The following is a 26,831-nucleotide window of genomic DNA, read 5'->3' as shown; positions in this document are numbered from 1 at the left end:
CTGTAAATATTTTTAATGATAAACCCATAAACCAGGCAACTAGCAGCCTTTAAGCCAAATCTGGTCTCATGGGCAACTAAATGGCCCACTTCTCTTTCCTGACCTTTAAGTACAGGGAAAAGAGTCTTTAAGCCAAACAAAGCTTCTTTGCAGCTGGCTTCAACTGAGTGAAGAAATATTCTCCTTTACAGATGACAGTATTCTGTTTGAGGGACTTTCAAAGCACAGTCCTCTATTGGGAGGGCTGTCTGACCCAAGTTTGGCCAGAAAGAGTTTGCTGGTCAGTTTTCTCCACTATGCTGAAATGTAAATTATAGTAATTATTTGCACATTTGCCTTTCTCCACATTAGTTAGCATATTCAAATTTTATGCAAATTTCCTGCTTTTTTCCCCTTCTCATTTTGGGCAATACGTAAGGGACAACTCTATGGGAGACTGCCACATGGGCTACATATTTCTTGCAGGGTGTATCTTCCACCTGGCTCAGAAATCTAGTTAATCTAGTTTAAGAATACAGTTGTGTTAACAAAGGGGATGGAGAAAGGACTTGAGTCCTTGTCTTTCTAGTTGGCCAAGTACCTTCCTCTAGTTTGCATGATACCATGACCTCCAGCAGCAAGAAATGTAACAATCTCATCCCATTCCAACACAAACCAAGGCATTCTATGAAGCTGCCTGAAAGTAACTTATGTTGGTCCACTCTGACTGGCAGCAGTTTCATCCACTCTGGCTGGCAGCAGTGAATGCAGCAGATCTTATCAAATCTGCAGAATCAGATGAACATTTGGAAGTGCTGCTGCTCTGATTAATGGATTCCCATGTCAATGGCTCTCAGCTACTCATAGGTCTTACACTTCCTGGCTAAGCAAAAGGGGCAGCTCAGCATATTATTAGATTTGCTGTTTTATTTAAAGATGGCTAAGGCATGGTGCATCTTTGCTTACCTCTGCACAATAATCTGTATGGAGAATAAGATATGATAAATAATTCCTTGGTGCAGGATATAGACTAGATGGTCTCGGGGCTCATTCTAGCTCTTCGGTTACAATTCCACTAGCTCCCAAAGCTTATATAGCCTAAATTGAGTAATGTACTTTAAGAAGTATAAAGAAAATTTGATGCTGATGAAAAAGTACATAGGGCCAAGGATGAGAAACAAAGAATTTCATCTTACTAAAACCTTTTGTTGTCTTTTAGGGAGCAAACAAAATATATTCCACAAGTACTGGGAATTATTTTTTTCTTGCTTGCTGAACCCAATATAGAAGAAAACAAAAGAATAACTCACTTAGGAGGCTGGCATTGTGCATTTGTAAAGGCAACCGCTTTCAAACAGATAATGAAGAAGGCTTGGCTTATGTGGTGAGTTCTTTATAAACTCATTTCCTTCCTGGAGTTCAGGAATTATTCTACTTTGGCCATTGCTGCAAGACTGGAAGAAGCTTCAGTGGGAAGACGCCAGCATTTATTTTCTTTCTTTTTTTAAGAAATAAGGTAAGGTGTGCAATTCAACCATCTTTTAGTTTATAGTTCTACGAGAAAACTTGGCATTACTTAAGTTTCTTATTAAATCACACAGGATACTCTGCTGCATAGCATTTGTTGCTACTTCTGTTTGGCAGTTGGAAACTCTCTTTTCATTTTCCACTAGATTTCATTTCAAGTTCTCTCCTTGGATAGATTCACACACACAAATTACTGTTGTTTTTTGTGAGCTATCAGTATTCCAGGAGAAAACCACTGAAGTGGAATCTTGGGTGTAGCCAGGATTTTTGTTAGGGTGGGCAGAACTCACGTGATTGGTCACTTAGTTAAGTATTTCTATTGTTTTACTTGATCTAGGGGGGCAGCTGCCCCCTGCCCCCCCAGCTATGCCCATAAGTGGGATGGAGTGTATGATTAGTTCACTGTTATGGCTACATAGCTCAACGAGGTGGCATGGCCCTCTGACCAGACTGGGGCCACAATGGGAGACCAAGGGTTAAAGCCCACTAATGCCTGTGCCTGGGTCTTAATCTGGGCTGGGTCCCTGTGCTGGCTATTTTTGAAAGAAAATTCATGTGCTTAAGGACACGATTAACATATTGCCAAGTTTTATCCTTACTGGGCTTTACTAAGCTTGTAACTCTTGTTCTCACCAATATAAAATTAAGCTCTGGAGTAAATGTGGTGATGCCGATCTGGTGAATTGCCCACTTTTAGAGATAAAAGCCGGGTATTTCCTTAAATATGTGGCTTTCAGCACATTTAAAGCATTTCATTTCAGAAGTGTGTGCTGTAAACTAGTTTTCTTCAACTTAAATCTCTGCCTAATATATGTAATAATAAAACTTGTGGCTCAGGAAACATGACCTATATTTTTCACAATGATAGAGATGAACTTTAAAAGACCCTTCTGTACCAGAGTAGATAACTTTCATTACACCTTCAGTATGTACGCTCCCCCAACGACTTTTAAAAGGCTGAAAATAATACTCTGTCAGGCTGGGGAAAGCTGTCCTAAACATAATGGTCAAAAACTGATGTTTCTGTTGGATCTTCCTCTTTTACCCTGATCCAACTCATTGTGCTTAAAAATGTATGTGACTATTCTGTTGAAAGATGCTTAGAGACAATTTACATTATTGAGCTTGCAGAGTGATAATGTAAGCTGAATTATATTCCCTAAATTCTGCTTGTTGTGAAGTAATTATGTCATTATTTCAACAGTACCATGCACTGTCTCTGTGTGTCTCTTACACACACACACACACACACACACACACAGTTCCACATTTACCCTGCCAAAATTAGACTCATTGCATTTTGTGTGACATCTATAAGAAACAACCACTATATACAAATGCCCCCATCCAGCTAAGGAGATAGATCCATGCATATAAGCAGGCTTAAGCATGCATATATGTTAGTGGATCAGGAACCATAGATGTAATTCCAATGCATATCAGAATAAAAATTTAGCAAACACCATCTATATGCACTACAGTGCTTTCAATGGGTTGGCAATCTTCATTCTGGCACAACTAGTCAAACACTTTTTTTTTTAGCACAACAAGATGGATCAGGGTGTTCAGGTAATGTAAAAGGCTATTTGTTAATAAAAAGGAAGGATGGACACAAGAGAAATGGCATAGAACTCCAGGCTGGTTTTGCATATTCTTGTGAACACTTGATAATTCAGCACTTCAGCTCAGCGTGTTGACTTCATTGGAAAGCTGTGTATTTAAAGTACCATCAATCAGGTGCTATGGAATTTCTATCTATACTTGATCTGTGATGCATCCATTCATACTTGAAAATCACTATGGTGCTGCTGCAGTCATATGGTGAGCACGCATGTGTGAGTCAGCCCTCAGAGACAGAACAGAGAAAGATGAGGAGAAAGGAAATTAGGGTAATTTGAAGAGAAGTAGATAAATACAAACAACCACTTTAACCTCCATCTCTATCTAATGCATGGTAAAACTAAAATCCTCATCACATGACAATATGATACAGAAAGATACCCTGCAGTGAGTCTTTCTTCATAGTTTGGCATGTTCAGGAAACTAGTTCAATAAGTCATTATATGCAGATTGTAGGAAGTTCTGAAGTTTCAACCCTATATAAAACCAGCTTCTTCTAAACATGAAGTATCTTTTTTAAAGTTTTTTTTTTGGCAAATGGCCACAAATGAGAACACTGAAGCTTCTGACTGCTCAGCAACTGATCCGAATAAAATGAGGAATCTGAACAGTGCAAAGAAATCATCCTAGCACTTCTGAACATATGGAAAGGCAAGAATCAGTGGCTGGTACACCAGACACTGATCATCTTCTATCCTCTGTTACCTTGATATTTCAATGGAAAACCAAGTTCCTGAACCAAAACCACTGACCAGATGAGTTGCTATTCAAATATTCCCCCCCCCCCCCAATTTAGCCATGTACTCTGGGCAACACCATTTTCTAAAATAATGGGTTAAACAAGAGGGAGTCAACATAGTGCCCTCCAGATGTTGCTGAACTACAACTCCCATCAGCCCCAGCCAGCATAATCAATGGTGAGGGATGATGGGAACTGTAGTCCATGAAGATCTGGAATACTTGGGGTAACCCTGAACATTATACAAAAGCAGCATGAATCTCTTCTATGTCTCTTGTTGCCACTTCTCCATATCATTTGAGGATGCTGAATGCCATATACTGTATAGGAGCAATTTATGCAGCATATTTTCAAAGAAATTCTAGAATATCTATTGGTAGAATCCAGTGGGCAAAATTTTGCATTCTTTTTTTGCTGTAAAAGACAGAGCAACAAATTGCATTGTTCATATTCTTGTCCCATAGCTGCGATCATGAACAAAGTAAAGATCTCCTCCAATGCTGGGATACTGGTCATGCTGCTGTTATTAAGCACAGCTCAACCCAAGCCCTGCCCTCCCTGTTTGTGTGAGCAGCAGGAAGACCTAAGGGGTTGGATATTAAACTGCAGCTCTATGGGGCTGAAGGAAATACCTCCCCTGTCATCGGAATTATGCCACTCTTGCCATACCATCAACATTCTTCATCTGCAAAACAACAGTTTGATGACAGTTCCTCTTGGTGCACTGGACAACTTAATTTACCTGAAAGAAGTTGATTTCTCCAACAACCCTTGGCACTGTGACTGCTCTATTTTATATTTCAAGCAGTGGCTGGAAGACTTCAGTAACGCTTCTCTTGCCAAACTTCAATGTGCATCTCCGGCTTCTGTAAAATCGAGAGCCTTGAGTCAGCTGACTGGGAATGAACTGGAAGGATGTAGGAAGCCTCAACCAATCAAATGCCTTGATTTCTTTTGGAGAGACTTTGCTCTTATTTTTGTGGCAATTATTGTCTTAATTTTAGCAAAGTGCATTCTACAATACTCAAAAAAATTAACTTCCCAAGCTGCCAGGAAGCTACATCCTTTTGAAGTCCCACTGCTGCAGATTCATGACCTGGAAAAACAGAAATCAAAATGATCTGCTGCGGTGACTAATAGCTCTTCAGTAAGATTACCAAAGTCATCTGTTGAAAAGGTTGTGTTTGTTCAGGCTCCAAGCGCATACAGAGCCATGACTAAATGTCCCTTAGGCTAAAGAAATAGCACCAGTTATATTCTGTTTGTTCTTGCTGATTACATAAGAACTTGTACAATGTATGTAGTTACTTTACGTTTTCCCAAATGGCAATACCCTACCCTTGATGCTTCTGTGAGCCACTGGGGTGAAACCAAGGATAACCAAATTCTGTTAGCTGTGTAAATAATTATGGAGTAATTATTACTACATGTGCTAATACCACAGCATGGGGTAATGGAAATGTGCTCTCATGCACCATGGTTTCTACTGCTGTGGCACTCAACCGTATAAACATTCCCAAAGATAATTAATAATATCACTGCTATGCAAACAGAGCTATGTATATGAAAAAATAGAATTTAAGTTAATCTCAAACTAAATTAGGTACTAGGCCAAAGAATTTAGAACCTTAAACTCACGCTCTTGCCTAAAAGGGATCTGGATTAGAGAGCTCAGTTTGCTGTTATCTCTCTTTTATGTTGCATCATTTATTAATGTCCTATAGCAAACTATTTTAGAGCCCAACCAAAAGCCTGCTGTGATTGGGATAGAATTTATGGTGTGTATTAATGTATCATATACCCCACGAATATACTCTGAATAGAGAACACCAGTTCTAAAAGTATTTGTCTTTTAAGCACATCTGTCTTCAGGAAATGGATGACTGAATTTCATGGCTTTGTCACTGAAACTTTAGTACTCTTTACTGATGAGTCTTCATCCATTGCATACTGTTGCTAACCAGTAAGCCCAATAGTGACTTTGCTTGCAATAATTTTAGTTATGAGTTTACAGTTGTAACGGTCTGTACACCCCCTGCTTCAAGACACCATGCTGGCTTTATTAGGATGCATCAGGATGCCTTTTGTTATTTAAGAGGACATAAATCCTCAAAAACGAGCAAGGTGTTTGTTGGTTTAAATAAAGCATGCTGGTAGATCACGCTCAGCAAGTTCTGTGGCATGTTTCCACAGCTATTCTTTTTCCAGTTTCATTACTTAAACACACACACACACACACACACACACGGGGGGGGGGATTGCTGAGTTCTCACTTAATGCCAGATATATTTCAGAGCAAGGATGGGGAACCTTCCAGATGTTCTGGATTACAACTCCCATCACCCCTGACCATTGGCCATGCTGGATGGGGGTGGCTGGAGTTGGAGTCCTAAAAACATCTGGAGGGCCACAGGTTCCCCTCCTCTGGTTTCAGAGGATGCTATGGCAGTGACCCATATTATTTCGCAACAGCTCTTATGAGGATGGCATAATATCTGAATTTAAGAAAAGGGTATTGGGTGAAGAAATGAGTGGCTGCTCCATGAGTAGGAATTCTGCCCACCATTTCTGAAGTAGGAACTCTCTCTTATCAACAGCAGGGGTGCTTCCAGATTGGGTCTTTTAATACTACCCAGTCATTGCTCTTCCATGGTAAGCTACATGTGGAATTGAAAATGGCTATGGCCACTAAAATGTGGAAAGTCAATGTATGTGCATCATGCAAGGTTCTGTCCATGCTAGTAGGGATCATATAGGGAGGGTCAATGTGCCTGAACGCACCATTTTGGTGAAATGTTTATTTTAAATTTTCTACTGAAATACATTTTTTTTAAAAGTGCCATTGTGTTTTAAAGTGCTATAATGTTTTTAAGGCAGACAGAACAGAAAGCCAAAAATCTAAAAATTAAAAAGTCAAAATGTCACCACTGCTGATTGCTGGGTGATCATCAGATTTTTTTCTAGCAGTTGTCAGCTGAAATCCAATTCAGGAAGTAAAAAAAAAGGCAGAGGCAGAGACACCGGATCAGAATCAAGGATCCAAAAGTCTGGAAACCTTGATATCTGTTTGCAGCGTGGATGAAATACTGAACCTACATCTGTGCCAATTTCTGTAATAATTAGGGACTCTCAAATAATCTTTAATTTAATTCTGGTTTGCCAGAAGTGACTTAGTCATGCTGGCCACATGACCCGGAAGCTGTACACAGCCTCCCTCAGCCAGTAAAGCGAGATGAACGGTGCACCCCCAGAGTCGTCTGCGACTGGACCTAACGGTCAGGGGTCCCTTTACCTTTACCTTTACGACTCTTTAAACAACTGACAGCACAGTCATACACATGTCAACTGAGAAGTAAGTCCTACTAATGTCCTGCATTTATTGCCAAATAATTGAGTATAGAATCGTATCCTTTGGAGCCTAGCTGCATTTGGATAAACACACAGTTCCTAAAATATATAATTGGTTGGCATCCATCTGTCTTGTGAGACAATGGAGGAGTGCGCCTTTGGGGGTGAAGTCAAACTATTGGAAGGTTACAGTACCTGCTGTGGCTGTAGAAGCCAATACAGTTGTTTTGTTGGAGTGGGGGGCAGATGAAGGTTTTGCTGCTAAAGGTGCACCATGGCATTTCTTCTCTCTGTGCTCCTCCCAGCAGTCATTCCTCCTCCTCTGCTGTTGGTACACAAACTGTCTGTCTTGTCTCCAGGCACTGTGGTCATCTGCAATGGATTCCCACATGGCCAGGTTAAATTTGCCAGCCTTCATGTCACGTTTGCAGACACCTTTGTAATACAGAGTTGGTCTGCCAAGAGGCCTGGTGCCTGAAGGCAGCTCCCCACAGAGCACGTTCTTGGGGATCCTGCCATCTTCCATGGCTGTGATGATACTTCAGCTCATGTCAACTTAAAATGGACTAGCCCAGGAACGAATGAGAAGACTTCTGTGTTTGGAAGCTGTTGAAAGGCCAGAAATGAATATGGTGCAGAATGGTGAATGTGACAGTATTTCTTTGGAAACAAGTCTTCTTATGAAAGTCTTAGCAGAAGTCATTGTGGAGCAGCAGTCTTTCCAGTAAGCAGAATTCTTCTTATCAGGCGGGAACCACTGTGCCTTTATCTGGGGGAATCCTTCCAGAGCAGGAGCTAACAGGCTCCGAAAGAGGATGGAGGGAGCGTCACCAGCTTATCTTGCCCAGCCACTTCTTTCAGGAGCACTGGGCCACTTCCCACGCAGCCAATCAACTCCAGCTGCACAGTGCATGCTGTTGATTACAGTCCTTGCTGCCACAACCTGCAGAAAGGCAATAAATTACTATGGCCTGGATCTAAAATGGAACATACAGAAAAGGGCTTCTCCAAGGGATTTGCGAAAAGCCCCTCAAGGAGTCTGCTGACCAACTCTACCTTCTCGTACGCACCGAAGAGTGTGCAGTGAATCCTGCCTGCAAAATCAACATAAATACTCTTAAAAAACCAAAAATAAAAGAATGCAGAGCTGTAAACAGATTGATCTCCTCATGTGTTTTGGACTTGAGGTAAGTGCCAGTATCTCTATGCATCTTTTCTCTCTACAGTAGCTACACTCATGCTCTCTGTGCATGACATGGTGTACAAATGAACTCTATGGTATATCCAAATATTGCAGAAATAATGAGAGAAAAGCACAAAAAGTTTAGTTTATTTTTTTAAAGGGACCTGCATGCCCATAGTAGCAAAGAAAAGGTTTGAATATTTTAAGCGTTTTTCCCTTTCTTGATCTTTTTTTCTTTTTTCTTTAAAGGCGGTGTTGGCAAAGTTCTTCATTGTATACTGTAAGGCATCTCAGTATTTTAAAAGGTTTTGCATTTGGTTGTTAACTAACAAAATTAATGGCCCAGAGTAATATAGAAGGATAACCTGAAATTATTCTTCAAATCAAGTACTGTTTCTTTAGCAACCCATTGATTTGGATAACTGACAGTTTAAACGCTACTGTGTAAAGTACTTTGGTTTCACTTGGATAAAAGTACCTAGGTTTTTTCCAGTGAAAATAAACAAACTGATCTCCTTTATAAAACGAACCAACCACAGTCAACATGTTTGGAGCATGCATAAATCATAACACAGGGGGTAATTTAACATTAATGGCTTTAATTTGCTTTAACGTTTTCATTCACGATATGGTACATAATTAGATCTTATGAAAGGTTTGTTCTGTGCATTTCATGCATCACAAGGTTTTCCTGCTCATTTGCTACAGATAAGCCTTTAGCTCTCTTTGGAGAACACAGCAGGAACTGCTGCTGCATCAAAAAGTGAAAGCACACAAGAAATTAAGGGATGTTCTCAAAAGTGGGGTGGCTGGTGCTCAAAGTTTGTTAGCAGGGTGCTGAGCTCCTCTCTGATATTCTCCTTCCCTAGAACCAGGAACAATCTGTGACTGTTTCTTTATCCTGTTCTGTTTACCATCTATTAACCTGGGTAGGGAAAACCATGCTAGGACCACCACTTGGCCTTAGCAGAATGCTTCTCAAAATTTCTGTTTGTTGGCTGCCTCCGTACCCAGAACTCCTCATCAGTTCCATGAGTAAGCATGTGGGTCTATATGTGCAGCTCACTGCCATGTGCTAAGACAGGATAGTTTTCCAACATTGTCGTTACAAGAACAACGGAACAGGGCAGCTTTGCTTTTGTCTTAAAACCACATGCAGGAAAATACAATTGGGTACAAAGCTGCAATTTATCCTAAGGTAGGCTGTACTGGCCATAGGATCCTCTCCCTAGCTAAATCTTCATGCCTCCCATGTGTCCCTCCTCCAACCCCATAGGACACCCTTACATAATTTGAAAAACTAGCCCACAGGGCATTATTGTATGTGAGGCTTTGTTGTATTTAGATCAGTCCCACATGTCCTGCAAACATGGTGTGGGTTTTTCTGTTTATACCCAAGGAAACTCAGTCTTTTGAATTAAACGATGTTTACTGGACAAAAGTTAAAAACTCTCTCTTCTAATGTGTTAATCCATCTGGTCCAAAGACTGCAGTGAATCCTGCAACCATCAACAAATCTGTAAGCAGGCACATCTATTTAGTGCATGGAAAAGAGGGATGCTAGTTTGAACTGCCATCTTGACTCATTTCCTGCACTCACTGTTCTTCGAAATGTGTAAGATGGTGATGCTTACATATGAAATGTGTGATATATAAAATTATTATGAATTGTCTACAGAAAGCTTCAGGTTCACCACCTCTGAACAGCAAGCTCCACCAACTCCCTGAAATCTGCTTTCTTCAGACAAGATTCTCGAGTCGAATCCCACATTTGAAGAAGGACTCTTCTTGTCCCTTCAGAGGTTAGTATTTAGTTATAAAAGAGATAGCCCATAAGGAACAGGAAGCGGAGATGTAGTTTAGAGTAAGGAATGTTTTCCCCCTTCCTCTTCTCTCTCCCCCACTCTGGCAGTGGTCTCCTTGAATATGCCCACCAGAGATAATTCCAAAACGTCCCATAGAGGAAAACATTAAATCACAAGTTAAACTGATCCTCAGTCTGATGTTTCAGCGATGGCCTGGTAAAACAAACAATAAATTATTCCCTCCAAAGTAATCCTCCCCTTCCCCATGGATGCCCACATGCTATAGACTTCCTACATGGGAGGTGAAACTGCAATGGAAGTGTGCAAAACCTATGTGTAGACTATAATGAGTGGCAAGAGCACACCTGAGAGTATACAATGGCATGCACCCATGTCACTTTGTGATGCATACAGAAGACCATCTATATGCAAGTTTCATGCTGTTTTGACAGGAAAGTGTAGGAAATCTATATCAGCCACTACTGGAGCCTCCCTTTATAGGAGAAGGGAACAGTTGATTCAGCTGCAAAAGTATAGAATGGGGAGGGGAGAGGCATTATTTCCTGTTAAAGTAAAATCTTTGAAAAAATACTATACATTAGTACAACATTCATGAATGTGCTGTGACTTATTTCTTTGCACTGATGCCATGATTTCAACTTTCAGAATGGTCACAAGTCAAGGAATAGGATTACTGATACTTCTGTTCCTTGAAGCCACACCTGCAAACTCCTGTCCGCACCCTTGTACATGCTCTCCACCTGATCACAACCCACTAAAAGTGGACTGTGGCTTCAGAGAGCTGGCAACTCTTCCACTTCTACCCAGTTCAGCCCAAGAACTGTACCTCCAGAACAACAATCTGGAAACAATACCTGCAGGTGCGTTTGATAATCTTCAGGCACTGCGTATCATCAATTTATCTAGCAATCCGTGGCATTGCGACTGTGGAATTATGTACTTGAAGAACTGGTTAGAAGACCAAACGGGGAACACGTTGATTAGCGACATTAGATGCTTCACTCCACTTTCACTTCACAAAAAAGTAATATCTGAACTAAGAAGGAGTGAGCTTCCTTCTTGTTCCACACCCCGAAGATTCTGTTCCGATTTCTTGTTTAGCGACGCATTCCTCTTCTTCTTCATTTTTGTGCTCTTTCTCTTCCTGTGGGTTTTGATTACAAAAAGGCCTAAATTTAAAGTAGAGATTTGCAACAACAGCATGGAGATCCCAAACACATTACCTTCAACTTCTTATCAGCTGAAAAGAAGAACAGCAAGAGTCTAGAGTAATTTATCACTGCTAGTGATTACTGCGTGTTAGATTGCCAAGTGAGAAGAAAGGTCAAGCAAATGATTTCTGTTTATCATTAAAACTGAAAATAATTGTTATTATTGGCTTTTCATTTTAAGGGATGGGAAGTCAATTCATCAAGAATGTGCTCACTGCACGAAAACCGCCATATGCAACTTTAAAAGACTTTAGCGTCCTTATTTTAATCATTATGTTTCTGATTTATGATGCCTTCATGCTGCTGGTAAAAGCACATCCTGCAATTAGAGGTGCAACTCGGCTCTGAGATCTGGACCATTATTACAGTTTTAGGCTAATAGGTCAGTACATAGGGCTTGCTGGCTCTGGCTGAGCTGAGCTGTTTCCTGGTTGTGATCATCACCATATTGATAACCCATCAGCCCAAGCCTAGAGGTTGATGTGGTAACATTTTGTACAAGCAATGGGGAAATACAGTGTTCATGCTCTGTTAACCCTCTGTTTATGCGACTGCTTGCATGTCAGAGAATTATCAATAACTGTACATAATGTGTTGTACATGGAGCTGCCTTTGAAGATGGGCAAAAGATTGCAGTTAGTGCATAATACAGGGGGTAGAATTCCAACCAGCACTACTCAACACAATCTGCTGCAATGCTGACAGACAGACCCTTCACTCCGGTCATATGCCAATGCTTTCCATGAGAACTTTAGTGGAGGGTGGCCCAGGGCCATTGGGTTCGGCCCCAGATATTGTGTTCTTCTCACTCCACCCTTTAAAAGAAGACTTAATTTAAACATTTTGCCTACAGGGAGGCTGGGCACCTGGCAAAGCACAGTGCCAATGAGACCCAACTACTCGTGCCTTACTTTGCCCACAGGCACATGCAGTAGTTGGTTGAGATGGAGAAGTAGGGATATGAGGGTGGGAAAGGGGCATGTCAGTTGTTGAACAAGACTTTTTTTAGCTCTAATATGTCCATAAAAAACCACTTGTTGCGGATAGGATTATGGACAAAGTTGAGGGCCCAGTCTACATAATGGTGTATAGGACCCAGAAAATACTGCTGGCACACAATAGCTCAGAGTTAGCCATGACAAGAGCTAGAGTTCCTCCTTCCGCTCTGAAAACTGGCCTAAACCACCAACCATACATATAGATCACCATATGCAAATTTTATGTAAATTTGTGCCATCTCAGACACATGTGCATGCATGCACAACACATTTACCTATCTCAAATATACTTTAGCTACACTGAAGTCTATAAACGAAACCCATTAATTTGATTCTTATGCCAACTTAATTTTTTTCTGATACCCATCTCTCACATACATGTGAAAACAGCTAGAAATGTCTTTGTTATGGTACATAAAACAGACAACTATTTAAAGAAGGAGCTAAATGTCCATCATTATGACAGATGGAAGGTGAAGAAGGGAGTTTATATTGCAAGGAATATCAGGGGAGCAGAATAGGCCAGTTCACAGACTACAGTGCTCTTGCAGGACAATATAGCCCTCTAAGTCATAATAGTTAATGTGGTAGCATGGTTCATGCACACAATGTTCCACCTAGTAAGAAAAAATCCAGACGGGTTGAAAACTCAAGTTACTAGCTCTCAGGGAGGAGAATTTCCCCCTTTCCCATCCTTTTATTGCTCACAATAGATGAATTACATCTACCTCCCAGGTCCCACCACCAGATGTCATATGGGGAACTGCTGGATAAACCATCTTCATAGAATTGTAGAACTGGAAGGGACCCTGAGGATCATCTAGTCCAACTACCAGCAACTTTTCCATATGGGCATAGTACCTGTAAACATGGTGTTATCAGCACCGTGCTCTAACCAACTCTGCTATTGGCTCCACACTTTCCCAGTTCTTAAATTCAAATGCTTCCATGGGATGCCTACTCCCTGGGCAGAGGTCTATTATTTAGAATCCCATAGAGCTATCAACAAACTAAAACAAAGACTAGCTTTCCCCGTTTCTTTCCTCGTAATAAAGAATCTGAGCAGACATTTTTCCAGTTCAGCAGAAATCACTCATCCAAAGCCCAAGCACGGGTAGGAACGAAAGCGCAAAGCAAAAGAATTACAAAGAACAAAGCATTTTTCTTTCTCGGATTACCTGTGGAGTGAAAAGCATTTTACCAAGGTTAATAAGAACTCGACGTACACTTCAAGCTAAGGAATGTTCATTTGGAAACACCACACTATTTCTCTCTGTGTTTTATTAGTACAAGTGAAAGGGTAAGACAGTTAAAATGGCTGCACGCTATAGAACAGGTCTCATTAGTATTCTGTAAGAAAAGTGGCCGATTTTTCTCTCACACACAAGACTTCAGATTATGTTCACATGCCTGGGCTGCTAATGCTTAGCAGCCAATCTTAATGAGAATCTTGCAAAATCAATCAAACCCTATCAAATATCTCATGGATGTCATGGTAAAAACAGAATGACTATAGTATATAACATCTGCATGCTAACAAATAGTGTGTGTTAACTGGATATATTCTTAGCCATTTTAAACATTTGAATGGATTTATCCAAAATCCACTGCATATCTTTTACATTGTATTAATTGGCACCCAAGACCTGGTGCAAGATGTAAGTGTTGTCAAACCAATCCTGGGAACTGTACTTTGTTAGGGGTGCTGGGAATTGTAGCTCTGTGAGGAGTAAACATCAGTCTCCATGATGCTTTGTGGGGGAGCTATGTGCTTTAAATGTATGGCGTGAATACAGCCTAAGTAAAAATAACTGAAACAGGATAATCAGTACAATTAACCATGTGGTGGGGCAACATACAACATCCTGAACAACAAAGAAAGAAACAAAGAAAACAACCACATTTTAAGATGGCACTGGAATGAGGGGATATGGCGCCAGTCACACCTCAGAGGGGGACGCACTCCAGAAGTGGGACATCGCCATGAGGAAGGCCCTTTACCGTATTGTTGGTCGAGGAAGCCTGCAGCACGTAGAGACACAGTAAAGAGAGGCTGCACATAATGTGCAACTCTGAGAAATGTGGCACTAAGAAGGGGCTCCTTAGGAGAACTTAAAGCTTGGCGGGCAGGACAGTAGAAACACAAGTTTGCACCTTTTTCATGGAAAAAAAAATCATTTACATGAAGTAGTTTCTATATTGTGTCTGTTTCAGAGGTGTTGTTTCCAAATACAAAAATCCCTAGGTAACCTATCTAAGATGATTTGAAGAGAAAATCAAAAGGTACTCACAATTTGGCTATATAGTACTGTACTGTATCAATCTGAAACCATTAACTGTAGCTGTCAATCTCAAATAATGCACATGACATGAACCTTCACACTTGTTTCAGTTGCCCATTCTCTGGTAACTTTTAGGTTCAATTGTTGCACTTCTTTATATTTGGGCTGCCTCTGAAGTTCTCCAGCAAGGGCAGAATTCAGAGGTTAGATTACTAACTGGGACTAGAAGGCTTATAACAACCAATTCTGGCCTAAATGCACTTGCTACTGATTGGTTTCCAGGCTCAGACTGCTGGTTTTGACCTATAAATATAAAGTCTTAGGTGGTTCAAGAACTCAATATCTCAAGGGCCACCTCTTGCCACTAGCCCAGAGCCTGCAGTCTTCATCAGAGGCCCTTCTCCTTGTGCCCCATCCAAAGGAAGTGTGGAGGCTAGTTAAACAAGAATGGGCTTTGTCCCTGTGGTGACACCCCATCCGTAGAATGGTCACCCCAGAAAAACATACTTGGTACCATTATTGTCTGTTTTTAGGCACCAGTCTAAAACATATTTATTTACCCAGGTGATCAAGTTAGCCTTTACAGGGGTGCACATGTTTCAGTTGGGTGGGATGGGGTGGGACAAGCACACACTATATGATAAACAATATGTTTCAAGTATAACCAAGACGTTTACAGCACATGCCTTCCCCAAAGAATCCTGGGGACTGTAATTTTCCCCTCACAGAGATACCATTTCCAGCAGTCTTAACCTGAGAATTTCTTTCATAAAATAAATCTCTTATTGCTATCAGAAATCTTCTGCTCTATTAGGTAACCAGCCAAACTGGGCAGTTCAGTGACAACAAATATGGAATGGTTTGCACTTCAATACATACTTTTTTAATGAAATGTTTCAGGCTAAGATATTTCTTTGATTCTTTAAAACAATGGTAGGCAATCTAAGGCCTGTGGGCTGGATGCGGCCCAATCGCCTTCTCAATCTGGCCCACAGATGGTCCGGGAATTGGAGTATTTTTACATGAGTAGAATGTGTCCTTTCATTTAAAATGCATCTCTAGGTTATTTGTGGGGCCTGCCTGGTGTATTTACATGAGTAGAATGTGTGCTTTTATTTAAAATGCATCTCTGTGGGGCATAGGAATTCGTTCATTCCCCCCCAAAAAAATATAGTCCAGCCCACCACATGGTCTGAGGGACAGTGGACCAGCCCACAGCTGAAAATGGTTGCTGACCCCTGTTTTAAAAGGTAGAGCAATTTTAACTCTGTTTTCCTGGAGGGTTTTTTTTAGAAAGTCATTGATTCAATCTGCTAAAAGTAGATTTAACTGTGAGACCCAAAAGATTGTAAGGGTTGCATTTGTTTCTTAACTAGACCTTCCTCTTAGACAACTGCTTACATGGGCAACATTTTGTAATAGAAAGTTGTTCAAAAGTGCAGTGCTGATAGGGGGAGGAGGTTACAAAGGCACTGGAATCTTTTACTGAAGGACCAGCTATTTTGGGTAGAACTGTTGAAAAGTAGACAGCTATGGGCAACCTTGCTTAAAGCAGCGGATACCATTTTCCTGTCCTTAATCTCCACATAGAATGTGGACCAGCTGGCTGAGCTGGAGATTCACCAACATCCCAGTGGGTCTTGGGTCTGGATAATCCCCTTGGCCAACTACCGTCTTTCAGGATACCCCAATCCTTCACTACCCAGTTTTCCATTCCACCATCCAGCATCTACTGAGTATGCTCAGTAGTCACTGGGCGATTCTGGGTTTCTTCTCCATGAGTGTTTTTCCCTAAGGTTTGGGTTTTTTTTAGTTACTTCCACAAAGCTTTGGATTCTACAGGGCTTGCTGATACCTCTATACTTTCATGAAAGGTGCAGTTTTGATTATTTATTTATTTGTTTTTAAAATTTATATACCATCCTTCATCTGAAGTGCACAGGGCGGTTTACAGTATAAAAACATAACACATTACATAAAGATCCAGTGCTCTATTTTGGCAAGGGGCCGTGGCAGATGCCAGTACTCAAGTCTTGATAAAAATGATGTGGGTACCAGCACAACATGGCTGCTATGAGTAGCCAAAAAAAAAAAAAGAGGATGGAAAAGATTCATACTCTGAGAACTGATTTGGCTACATAGCATGAAACAGCTCTGTTGGCATTACACATGCACTCACTTTCATGTGCTAACAGGTTCCCATCTGCTAATTGTGTACATTTTTCATTCTGTTCAATAACAATTTAAAAAGCATCATTTCTGCCAACCATACTATTTAAAACATTGAAGTATTTTGAGTGGCTAATCTGAAAATGGCAGATCTGTAATCAGCAGTAGAATGGACACTTACTCTGTTGCTATCCTATGGCAAGACATGTCTACCTGGAAGTAAGTTATGCTGAGGTCTGGAGTCTCACTTTTTTAAAAATAATGTAATATGTAGAATTCACACTTGGGGGAAATGTCCCTCTACAGCTAATTAAGATCTAACATCTTCAGAGCAGTCAGTCTGGTTCTCTTAATGTTTATAATTGTATGAATATATAGATCTATGCTTTTTAATCATTATTGACTGGCCTGAAAAAGTTGCACAATTAGTAGATTGCAGCCTTGTGGCATGCTATTTTAAAAGCTATTTATACTCCCCTCCCCACCCCACAATTCTTAAGGCAAGCCTTCCAAAGCAGTCTACATTAACCTGACGAACACAAATACCATTTAAAACATTGTATCATTTAAAGTATCATACTGAAGTTAGTATATGTGCAATTGTACATTCATCATCATGAAGCACCACAACAAATGCTTCATATTTTCCTATTAACCACCATAATGCAGGCAACTCAGCCATGGAGGAAAAGCTTGTAAGAATAAATCGTTTTTAGTCGCCAGCTCTAGAGTTCTCTCATCTCAACTGATGGAGGGAAATCTCACTTTCTAAAAATTGCCAACAATCCTGCATTGCACTGTCTAATTAAGCTAAGTGTTCTCGGTCAAACAGAATAGCTTTGGAGCATTAATGGAGTCAAACTCTGACATGATTACTCTGGCTGAGAAATGTGCTCTTGCATTTCTAATAGTGCCCCCGTTTGAAATCTGGGCCCCGGGGACTGGCATTTGAAAAGTTAGCTATTCTCGTCAGAGTATTGCAGTGTCACTTTTTCAATAAAAGTAGCAGGGATGAAATCACACATTTTCCAAACTCGGTTTTTCCCTGGGAAGCTTTCCCCCCCAAAAAGGCAGAAGCTAGAAAACAGAGAAGTTCTAAGGTGCACTGGGGAACTGCTAAGGTTCTGTGAGGGGAAGGGAACACACACAAGAGAGAATATTGTTACGCGTTTGCAGGGAGCAAGAATCCTCACACTGTGCCTCGTTCTCCCCATACTGTACTTTCTAAAATCAGGAAGTGTAGGGCTGGATCAATGGATTTAGAAAGGCCTAAAAAAAACAAATCACAGCAGCTTCTTAAAGGTCAGAGCCATGGTTGATTTCTGCTGGCATCCAAGACTGTAGGCATGGGAAAAACAAGACCCTTTTGGAATGATAATGCTATGAACCCCTCCATTATAGGCTCAGGTTGTATATCTGTGTAAATATACCATATATCCACAGTCTCTGCTGTGTCTTATTCAGAAAAGAAAACACAAACCATGGGTAAGCATTGGAACCCCTGGGATCTTGCACCGCTTGGAGATTGGGGTGGAGTGCAACAATATTACGAATTGTAATAGGGATCAGTTCATGCTTCACTAGCTTTATATTTAAAAGAAAATAAAAACAGATAGAGTAAGATTGAAAACACGACACGTTACTAATTAGACACTAGTTTAAGACAATATACATTTTCTGCAATGCTTTACTGATCCCTGGAATGATCATTTTAGTACTCCATGTAGACTCTGCATAGATTGTTACCTACTTAAGTGATTTAAAAAAAGACATTTCAAAAGCATTTTCTCAACTAATATTCTGTCCTGAACACTGCATAGACAAGGAAATTACACTATATTGGATAATACTACAAAACAAACAACAAACAAACAAACAAACAAACAAACAAACAAACAAACAGGAAGACAGTTTAATTAGAGTGGGATTAGATTACTCGGGCCAGTAGTCAGCAGATTTTAGTCAATCAAATTCAGCCTTGTGTGGAAATGATCAAAAGCAGCTCCCAATTGGTGCTCAATTAAAATTTATGTGGGGCTCTCCCTTCTGTTTAGAGACCTGACCAGCTATTAATCTAATAAATATTACAAGTAAAAATATGAATTTGGCCAAATGGCAATAGAAGAAACATGGATGATGTGGCACGAAGCCCTACAAGTGCGGAAGCTACCCAATCACCATCAAAAAGTGAAAAACAGCAGCATATGTTTGTGCCTGAGCAGGCAGCCTCAGGCTCCTGATAGCACAGCAAGGAAAGAGACAGCTTTTAACTGCTGGATGCGCACCAGCGAGTTGTCAGATTGTTCAAAAAGGCAACCTGGGATAATTTTAGCCCAAATGTTGAAGGGAAAGCAATCTGTTCCTAGGACTCTAATGCTGCCCCACCACTTGCCTCACCACCATTTCCCAAGCTGCACTTGTGCACAGCATTTGCCAGCCTAATTAAGATGTGATTATTTTAACGTGGAGCAAAACGGAGAATGGGCGAGAGTTGTGCAAAACACTCCAAATATTACTGCAGAGCAACCTTGAGTATCATTCTGTCGGCAGCATTTCCCTTCCTCTGTCAATTAACGCATCCAGAAATCAATCCTAATTATCTCTTCTTTGTGGCAATTTGCGCTACCTGACACTATACCAACCAGCCTGCCAGGACATCATTCTAGCAGTGTCGATGGCTCAGGGCAGATTACACCCACACCTAGCATCCAAATTCAATTGCCGTGCAATTGCTATTTATTGTAATGCACCCACATACATGGGTGTGGGTTATGAAGCGGCACTTTATTGTTTGAGGGATGTACAGAAGCATCTACATGAATGGGTGAGAGATCCACACAAAAGTGCTAACTGTGTGGAAGTGACCAGAGAGCTCAGCTCCAGCCAGCTCCTTTCCTTTCCTGCCTCTTGCCCTGCACTACGTTCCTCCAGCTCCTTCTCCCAGATGTACAAGCAGCCCGCCCAGTTTGAGCACATGCTCTACCTGTGCTGGGATGACAGACTATCATCCATCTATTTTGTCTTGAGCATAAAGCTTAGGGATCTCAACTGTGCCATAGGGATGCAAGAAAGACCTTTCCAACTGCAACTCTATCGCCCCCCCCCCATTCTTAATTCTTTCAAAATGCTGTTGAAAAATTATCAGTACTTGCAGGCAGTGAATTTTGTACATGTATAAAATGCTGATTTATTGGAAAGGAATAACATCCTTTAGAAAAGCTGGAAGGAAGAAGCAGCTGGAATTCCCCAGAGCAGACAAAACATGGATAATTAAACATGGAGACCTTAAAGTGCTTTCTTCGAGTTTAGTATATGTTCCGTTAGCAATGGATGGCTCGTAAGCTGGATCAACATTGTCACCTAGTGGCCACTGATGTCCTTGGAAAACAGGAAAACTCACATTTTTGCACTAATGCAGTACTGTGACACACAACTACATTTATTGTTGCCATTGCATCGCAAACCTGATGTTTTCCTCACCATGAGATGACTCAAGTCTAGCCCTGACCTAAAGTCCTAGCCAATTAGAGCAAGGGACAGGGGTCATTTGCCCCTCACATATGTGTAAGCCTTGGGTCAGCATCTAGGTTTGGGTTCAGTATCTAAGGGATATTTTTATATTAAGTTCTGGCTCAAGCCCCCACTAAGGAAACCTGGGACTCCAGTTTAGTAGCCTTCCCACAACACACATACATACACACTCCTGAGGTACAGTGGTACTTTGGGTTATAGACGCTTCAGGTTACAGACTCCGCTAACCCAGAAATAGTACCTTGGGTTAAGAACTTTGCTTCAGAATGAGCACAGAAATCGTGCAGCGGCGGCAATAGCAGGAGGCTCCATTGGCTAAAATGGTGCTTCAGGTTAAGAATAGTTTCAGGTTAAAAACGGACATCCAGAACGAGTTAAGTTCTTAACCCGGGGTACCACTGTATGTGCAAACAATGATATGTATTCAACAAACAAACATTGGTGGATCGACAAGAGATTAACATTGTAGAGAGCAGTACAAAAGTGTACTTTTTGTTTAGAATGTCCCACCTTCTTCCATGGTCCACCTTTGCCAAAGGAAGTCTGTGCCCTTAGGCCTTACTCACAGTGAGTTTGGGGATGCAACCAATAAGCAGGGTTCTTCCGAATTTAAGAAAGTTGCAATTAAGAGACTCCAGGCAAAAATGAAATCTTACACTACAGCATCTAAAAAATTACAGAAATGCATAGGTTGGAGAAATCCTCAAGAGGGACATGTACACAGGGAAGAGAATTCTGCATGAAGCTAGAACTTTGTCTGCCATTTTCATTTGCAGTTCTCACCACTCTTGTAGGAACAAGTCACTGTTAAACTGAATAAGCTGCTTATCTCTTTGGCAACCTTGAAGAATCAGAAATATTTTCCTCCAATGCTATTTGTCAGGTCATTGCAATCCTGTTCAAACTTTCTTCAGAGTATGCATAGAGACAGGAGCAAGATTGTGACCATTTGCAGCAGCTGCTGGCTCTATCCCTGCCCCCTATATTTGCTTAGTAGAGCAAATATAGTTGTGAAAGGGTCTACATGTCTACAAACTGTTAATGCATAGGCTCTGTCCCCACAGTAACAGATCCATGGTTAGGCTGTGATTGCTGAGACAAAGCCTACAGACATGCACTTTATACTTCATAGGCCCCTTCAGACCCTTCCTCCAAATGGTGGGGCCAGAGGCTGTGAGTGGACATGATTCTTCTTCCTCCCATATGCATGTTCAGAAGAAGAACACCTGAACAGGGCTGCAGTCTCTATTATAATATTTTTTAATGTATTGACCTAGGCAGTACAATGCAAGAATTAAAAATGCAGTATCTGTATACAGTGGTACCTCGGTTTAAGTACTTAATTCGTTCTGGAGGTCCATTCTTAACCTAAAACTGTTCTTAACCTGAAGCACCACTTTAGCTAATGGAGCCTCCTGCTGCCGCTGTGCTGCCAGAGCACAAGTTCTGTTCTCATCCTGAAGCAAAGTTCTTAATCTGAGGGTTAGCGGAGTCTGTAACCTGAAGTGTAAGTAACCTGAAGCGTATGTAACCTTAGGTACCACTGTATATTATTTAATCTGGCTTTGTTAAGTATGTAACAAGGGTGGTCATTTCCACACTGCCATGAACACACACACTTTTCTTTGGCAACGCATCTGTTTCTAACAAGCTGGACTTCTTAATATTGGCAGGCTCCTCTACTTTTCCCTGCCAATGCTACATTTCCAAGTAACTCAGAATCCAACAGCACTTTGGATGAAAAGGCTCCCCTTTTATTCACTCTTATAACCACATAAGCCGCAATAATTTTCCTTATGGGTCTTCTCCAATAACCCTGCTGATTAAAGAGGTGCATGTGCTGTGTGTTCTTTGCTCAGTTCAGTGTAGATCACATCTAGAAGTTTGGAGAATCGTGCAATGTGTTGAATCCCCTTCCTTGAAGGAAGCCATGCAGTGTGTATCTTGCCTGGGGCAAGTAGCAATTGCTCTTAGGTGAGCAGCTAGGATGCAAACTGGACCTGTCTGCTCTCCTTCTGCTGCCCTTGCTGTGCTGTGCTTCCCAGGTCAGGAAAACACAGCACAGTATCTGGACTCATCCTCTCCCTCATCCTTTCATCACCGAAGACAAAAGTGACAACCACAATCACAGGGGCCATAGCTATGCACTACAGCAGCTACACTCCCCAGTGGTTGGAAGGGAGAGAGTAAGGCTGTCAGCTGTCACAGAACTGCTGTGCTTCTTCTGGGAAATGAATAATAGTGCTGTGACAACTATGTGCCTTTTTCTTTCTTTTCCCCAAGGCATAATGTGAGGGGGGAAAGGGGCTGCACTGATGAGGGGGTGTTGTAGGAATGGGATTTCCTGAACTGGCAAGTGGGTAAATGAATGGACCTTTAGGTTCCCACCAACATTAGGATTCTATTCTATTAGCACAAAGAAACAAAAAAATCAGAAGTTGGAAAAGGAACAAAAAATAGTGGAAGCAGAGTAATACAAATGGCAGGCAAAACAAAGAAAATTATCGTATTTTTTGCTCTATAAGACTCACTTTTTCCCTCCTAAAAAGTAAGGGGAAATGTGTGTGCGTCCTATGGAGCGAATGCAGGCTGCGCAGCTATCCCGGAAGCCAGAACAGCAAGTGGGATTGCTGCTTTCACTGCACAGCGATCCCTCTTGATGTTCTGGCTTCTGAGATTCAGAATATTTATTTTCTTGTTTTCCTCCTCCAAAAACTAGGTGCGTATTGTGGTCTAGTGCGTCTTATAGAGTGAAAAATACGGTATTTCAAAACACTGGACCCTTCCCTGTATAATTTTGATGCTTTCCTCTGGTGTCTCCAAAAGCTGTTTATTCCCTGCCACAGTTGAATGACTGTATTTGTTTTTAGGGCACAAAATTACAGGCAGGATTGAGGGACCACACACTGGTGAGAAGCCCACAGCAACACCATTTATTGATCTTTTCCTTTATCATCACTATGAAGTTGGGCAAGGCCTCCTTACCTGCTACTCCCCAGTCATGCTGATTCATTGCCATGGTGGCAGCTCTGATGAAGTGGAGTGAGATGAGGCAACTGGGCATACAGGAAGCTGTCTGGTACAAAGTCAAGCTATTGGTCCAGCCAGTTTAATATTGTTTACAAGATATGAGGGTGACCTGGCTCTGACTATGTCACCCCATTGATCTCCAAGATTGATTCAGCTGATCTGGTTGGCTAGGCAGGTGTCCCCTTCCTCCCTCACCGCTCCACGTGGTTCCCGCCCAAAGCTGACACTAAAACACTGGTTGAAGAGGGGTTCACTGCTTGAAGGTTGAACCTGGGACCTTTTGCGTGCAAAGCAGGTGCTCTACTACTGCGCATGTACTTTCAAGGAAGTGCATTAAGGGCCTTCACATAAATGGATAGCTCTGGTTCTTAGGAGCAGCTTCTTACACCATTTTGTAACAGGAGGTGGATATTTCAGCAGAACAGTGGAGAACAGTAGCACTGAAGAAGGAATACACCTCATTTTTCACTTTTGATTCTATCTTTGGCCAAGGCCAATGGAAAATTGATTGGAATCTGTTGGGAAATTTACCTTTGTTTGCAGAAAATATTGAGATATCGGTCTACTTGTACAAATTGTTGTGAAGGACTTTACACATTGCTTAAATTATGTTCTCTGTTTATCAGATCAAAAAAAGCATGCAGGAGAGGAAAACATTGGCAGCTAATTCTTATGAATTATAAGGCTCTCAAAGTAAGGTGCCCCCATCTAACTTTACTTTGCAGGTTCTAACAGGTTCTCAACTTTTTCCCTTTGAGTGAGGCTGATAAAACATTGTAGATTTTCATTCACAGGTATGTAATACCTTTTCAATTTGCACAATACCTTTAACGTACACAGGGAATGCGCAGGTATAAAGCAAAATAATGGCCTGAAGGCAGATAATGCTGTTGCACCATTATAGCTAAGCAGTTCTTGGCCTTCTCAGAGTTTGGATGGAATGTTTATGATCATAATACGGCAACAACTCAGCATGGAAACTCCATATAGGTCACTCCAAGTTTTCTGAATGAAGAGAGGACAAAAGGGCAATAAATAAAACCAAATAAAACCAAAAGCTTGCCAGGCTTCTGTAGATGCACTGCCCCAACCTATGAAAAAACAAAAATGGTAACTGAAAAGGGGAGGCCACATTACCTGGCTCTGGGTCTTTTATTTCCTTGTGCTTCTGACAGTAAAATATAATTGAACAGTCATAACATGGATGAAGTAATACGGAAATGTAGATGACCAGTTTTGTGTATCTAATTTTATGGCTTCCCTGTGACTCATGTTATATACTACATCTCCCAGAAACCACTTGAGTGGACCTCCACCTGACGGCTTATCTCAGACACTGTAATATGTACAATGTTTTCCTATATCTTACCGAGTGCCTCCATAACAGCTTCTGACAGCGTAGCACTGGAGTAGCAAAGTAGTGGCAGGAAGATACTGCACATTATACAGAAGAATGCTGTGGTGTTAACAAATTCTATTGTAGTAATAGCAGTAGAAGAATGTTCTTGTGTCATGTGGAGGCCATTCCAACCATTCTCCAAATGATCATTGGTCCTTGCTCAAGGTCAAAATCATGGGAAAGCCAGAGAAAGAATCACAAAGTAATTCCTTGTGCTTTTCAAACCCTTAAGCATTGCATTGGGGTAAATGATGCCAGCTGACACAACGATTCCCAATTTGAAGTTGTGTTTGAACTGATAATATTATGATCCAGGCTAATATATTGTTTACTAGCTGATTCTTCTACCAAAAAACAATTCAGAATTCGACTGCGATGCCAGTTCGATTTTTAAAAAACCAACACTTCTCTGAAGGTTTAATATTTATAATATATATTCATTTTGGTTAAAAGCCAATTTTCATTCTACAGCATGAAGAGAATATAAATATATACAAATATCTGCCCAATACACTTCTATATCACGGAGCACTGAACACCATATGAGTGCTTAACTTGCCAAATTCATCCATGAAGAATCTGGCAATATCTACAAAAACATTGGTTAATATTTTCCACTTGAAATTAAAAGCACAACTGTTCCACCTAAAAGTTATTAGATTGTACTAGAAAAACAAATCAAAACAAAACAAAACAAAAGATACTTTTGTAGATTTCCCAAATCCTACTGAAGCACAGCACTCAAGAATGTGCTCAGTTTTAAGTACATGATAGACGGTCATTTAATTTTCATGAAAAAGTACTGCGGAGAGTGTTTAGCACAGAGTCTCGCACTTAGGGCCAAACTAGATCAGATATCATTCATACAAAACAATTGTGTGAATGGCTTTGTAAAAGTAAATAGCAGGTCTTCAGATCTGCACTGGTACCCTGGCAGGGGCTGGGGCAAGGGCTTTAACTCTTTGTCCCAATCTGAGGTCTCAGTCTGAAACAGGGATCCGTGTGCTTGCTATTTGCATGGGAAGAAAAGCTCTTCCTTGCACTATCTGAAGACTTTCTTCCAACGCAAATAGCAAGCACAGGGACCGCAAACCAGAGTGGGACAACAGTGAGGGTGCAAAGGGTACAGCCCACCCCCCACCAACAATCCCAGTATGGATTAGGAGTCCCAGACCTACAAATTACCAAATTTGGGGGGGAGGGGTCTTTACCATAACTGCTAGTTGTGTGAATGGCACCTCATCTTGTTTGTCCCTTAAACTCCTCTGGGATTTTTAGCCCTGTCCATGTCAAGTTAACTGAGAATAAGGCTTCTGCCTTAATTAGTAAGAAAAGAGACAAGGACATGGAACTGTCACTTTTTAAGAGGTAAGATTTAGTAAGGGAATACTTTTCTTGGGATGAATGTTTGCAGTAGGCATATGTACACTTAAGAGTTACTACTGATATTTCATTATGATGAATAAATCTACATAAAAATACCGGTAGTAATAAGGGGTGTTTCAAGGTTCATATAATGTGTCAGTTGAATAAACCTAACTATAATAACGTCTCTAAAACATCTGTTTGATCTTCCTAAGATTTATGAGTATTTCTTCATTGATTCAAAATACCTATAGCCCGTGGCTAAGAAAATCGTATTATTATATTGGGCAGGGAATAGGCATCAAACAAACTTGGCCAGAAACATCTTTTTTTTAAAAAGGGAAAAAAATATGCTTCTCCTAGTAGCTATCCATTTGTCAAAAGGCTACACTCCCTTTTCCACTTGCTTAAACACAATAGCACTTTTAGCTTTGCATATATAGTATGGTCAGTGGTGCTATTGTTCTAGAAAAAGAGGTCCTGGATCTCGCCATGATCACCTCCCTCATTCTCTTAACATAGCAATGGCACTTACTTGAGAGGTGCCAGAACTGAGTTTTAGCGAGTTTTGGCTGGGGAAAAAGCCCTGAGTATGGTACATACAAATCATAGCTTTGTGCTCAA

General features: G+C 41.0%; 1 protein-coding gene and 1 long non-coding RNA gene across 6 annotated transcripts in view; one reads left to right on the top strand and one right to left on the bottom strand.

The window, feature by feature from the left end:
• Positions 1-26,831, bottom strand: part of LOC310700115 — a 101,213-nt gene that overhangs the window by 65,145 nt on the left and 9,237 nt on the right. For all 3 annotated transcript variants that reach the window (XR_014522426.1, XR_014522427.1, XR_014522428.1), the window contains 2 exons: positions 7,409-8,156; positions 4,608-4,731 (listed from right to left, as the gene is read on the bottom strand). This is a non-coding gene — a long non-coding RNA (uncharacterized lncRNA). The remainder of the gene's footprint in view (positions 1-4,607; positions 4,732-7,408; positions 8,157-26,831) is intronic.
• On the top strand, positions 1,374-11,593 carry GP9 (glycoprotein IX platelet). Of its 3 annotated transcripts, XR_014522423.1 has the most exons (4): positions 1,374-1,495; positions 4,330-8,400; positions 10,075-10,198; positions 10,868-11,593. XR_014522423.1 is itself a non-coding variant. In XM_083489050.1 (3 exons), the coding sequence occupies exon 3, from the start codon at positions 10,869-10,871 to the stop codon at positions 11,487-11,489; it is 621 nt and encodes a 206-aa protein (XP_083345176.1). In that variant the 5' UTR covers positions 8,163-8,400; positions 10,075-10,198; position 10,868; the 3' UTR covers positions 11,490-11,593. The 3 variants fall into 3 exon arrangements, 1 of the variants encoding a protein (XP_083345176.1); XR_014522424.1 differs by lacking the exon at positions 1,374-1,495 and having other exon boundaries at positions 1,515-8,400; XM_083489050.1 differs by lacking the exon at positions 1,374-1,495 and having other exon boundaries at positions 8,163-8,400.

This window comes from Podarcis liolepis (assembly GCF_965112155.1).
Source record: "Podarcis liolepis genome assembly, chromosome: 2".
Lineage (NCBI taxonomy): Eukaryota > Metazoa > Chordata > Lepidosauria > Squamata > Lacertidae > Podarcis > Podarcis liolepis.
The sequence above is the reverse complement of the archived record's forward strand: the minus strand, read 5'-3'. Positions and strand labels throughout refer to the sequence as shown.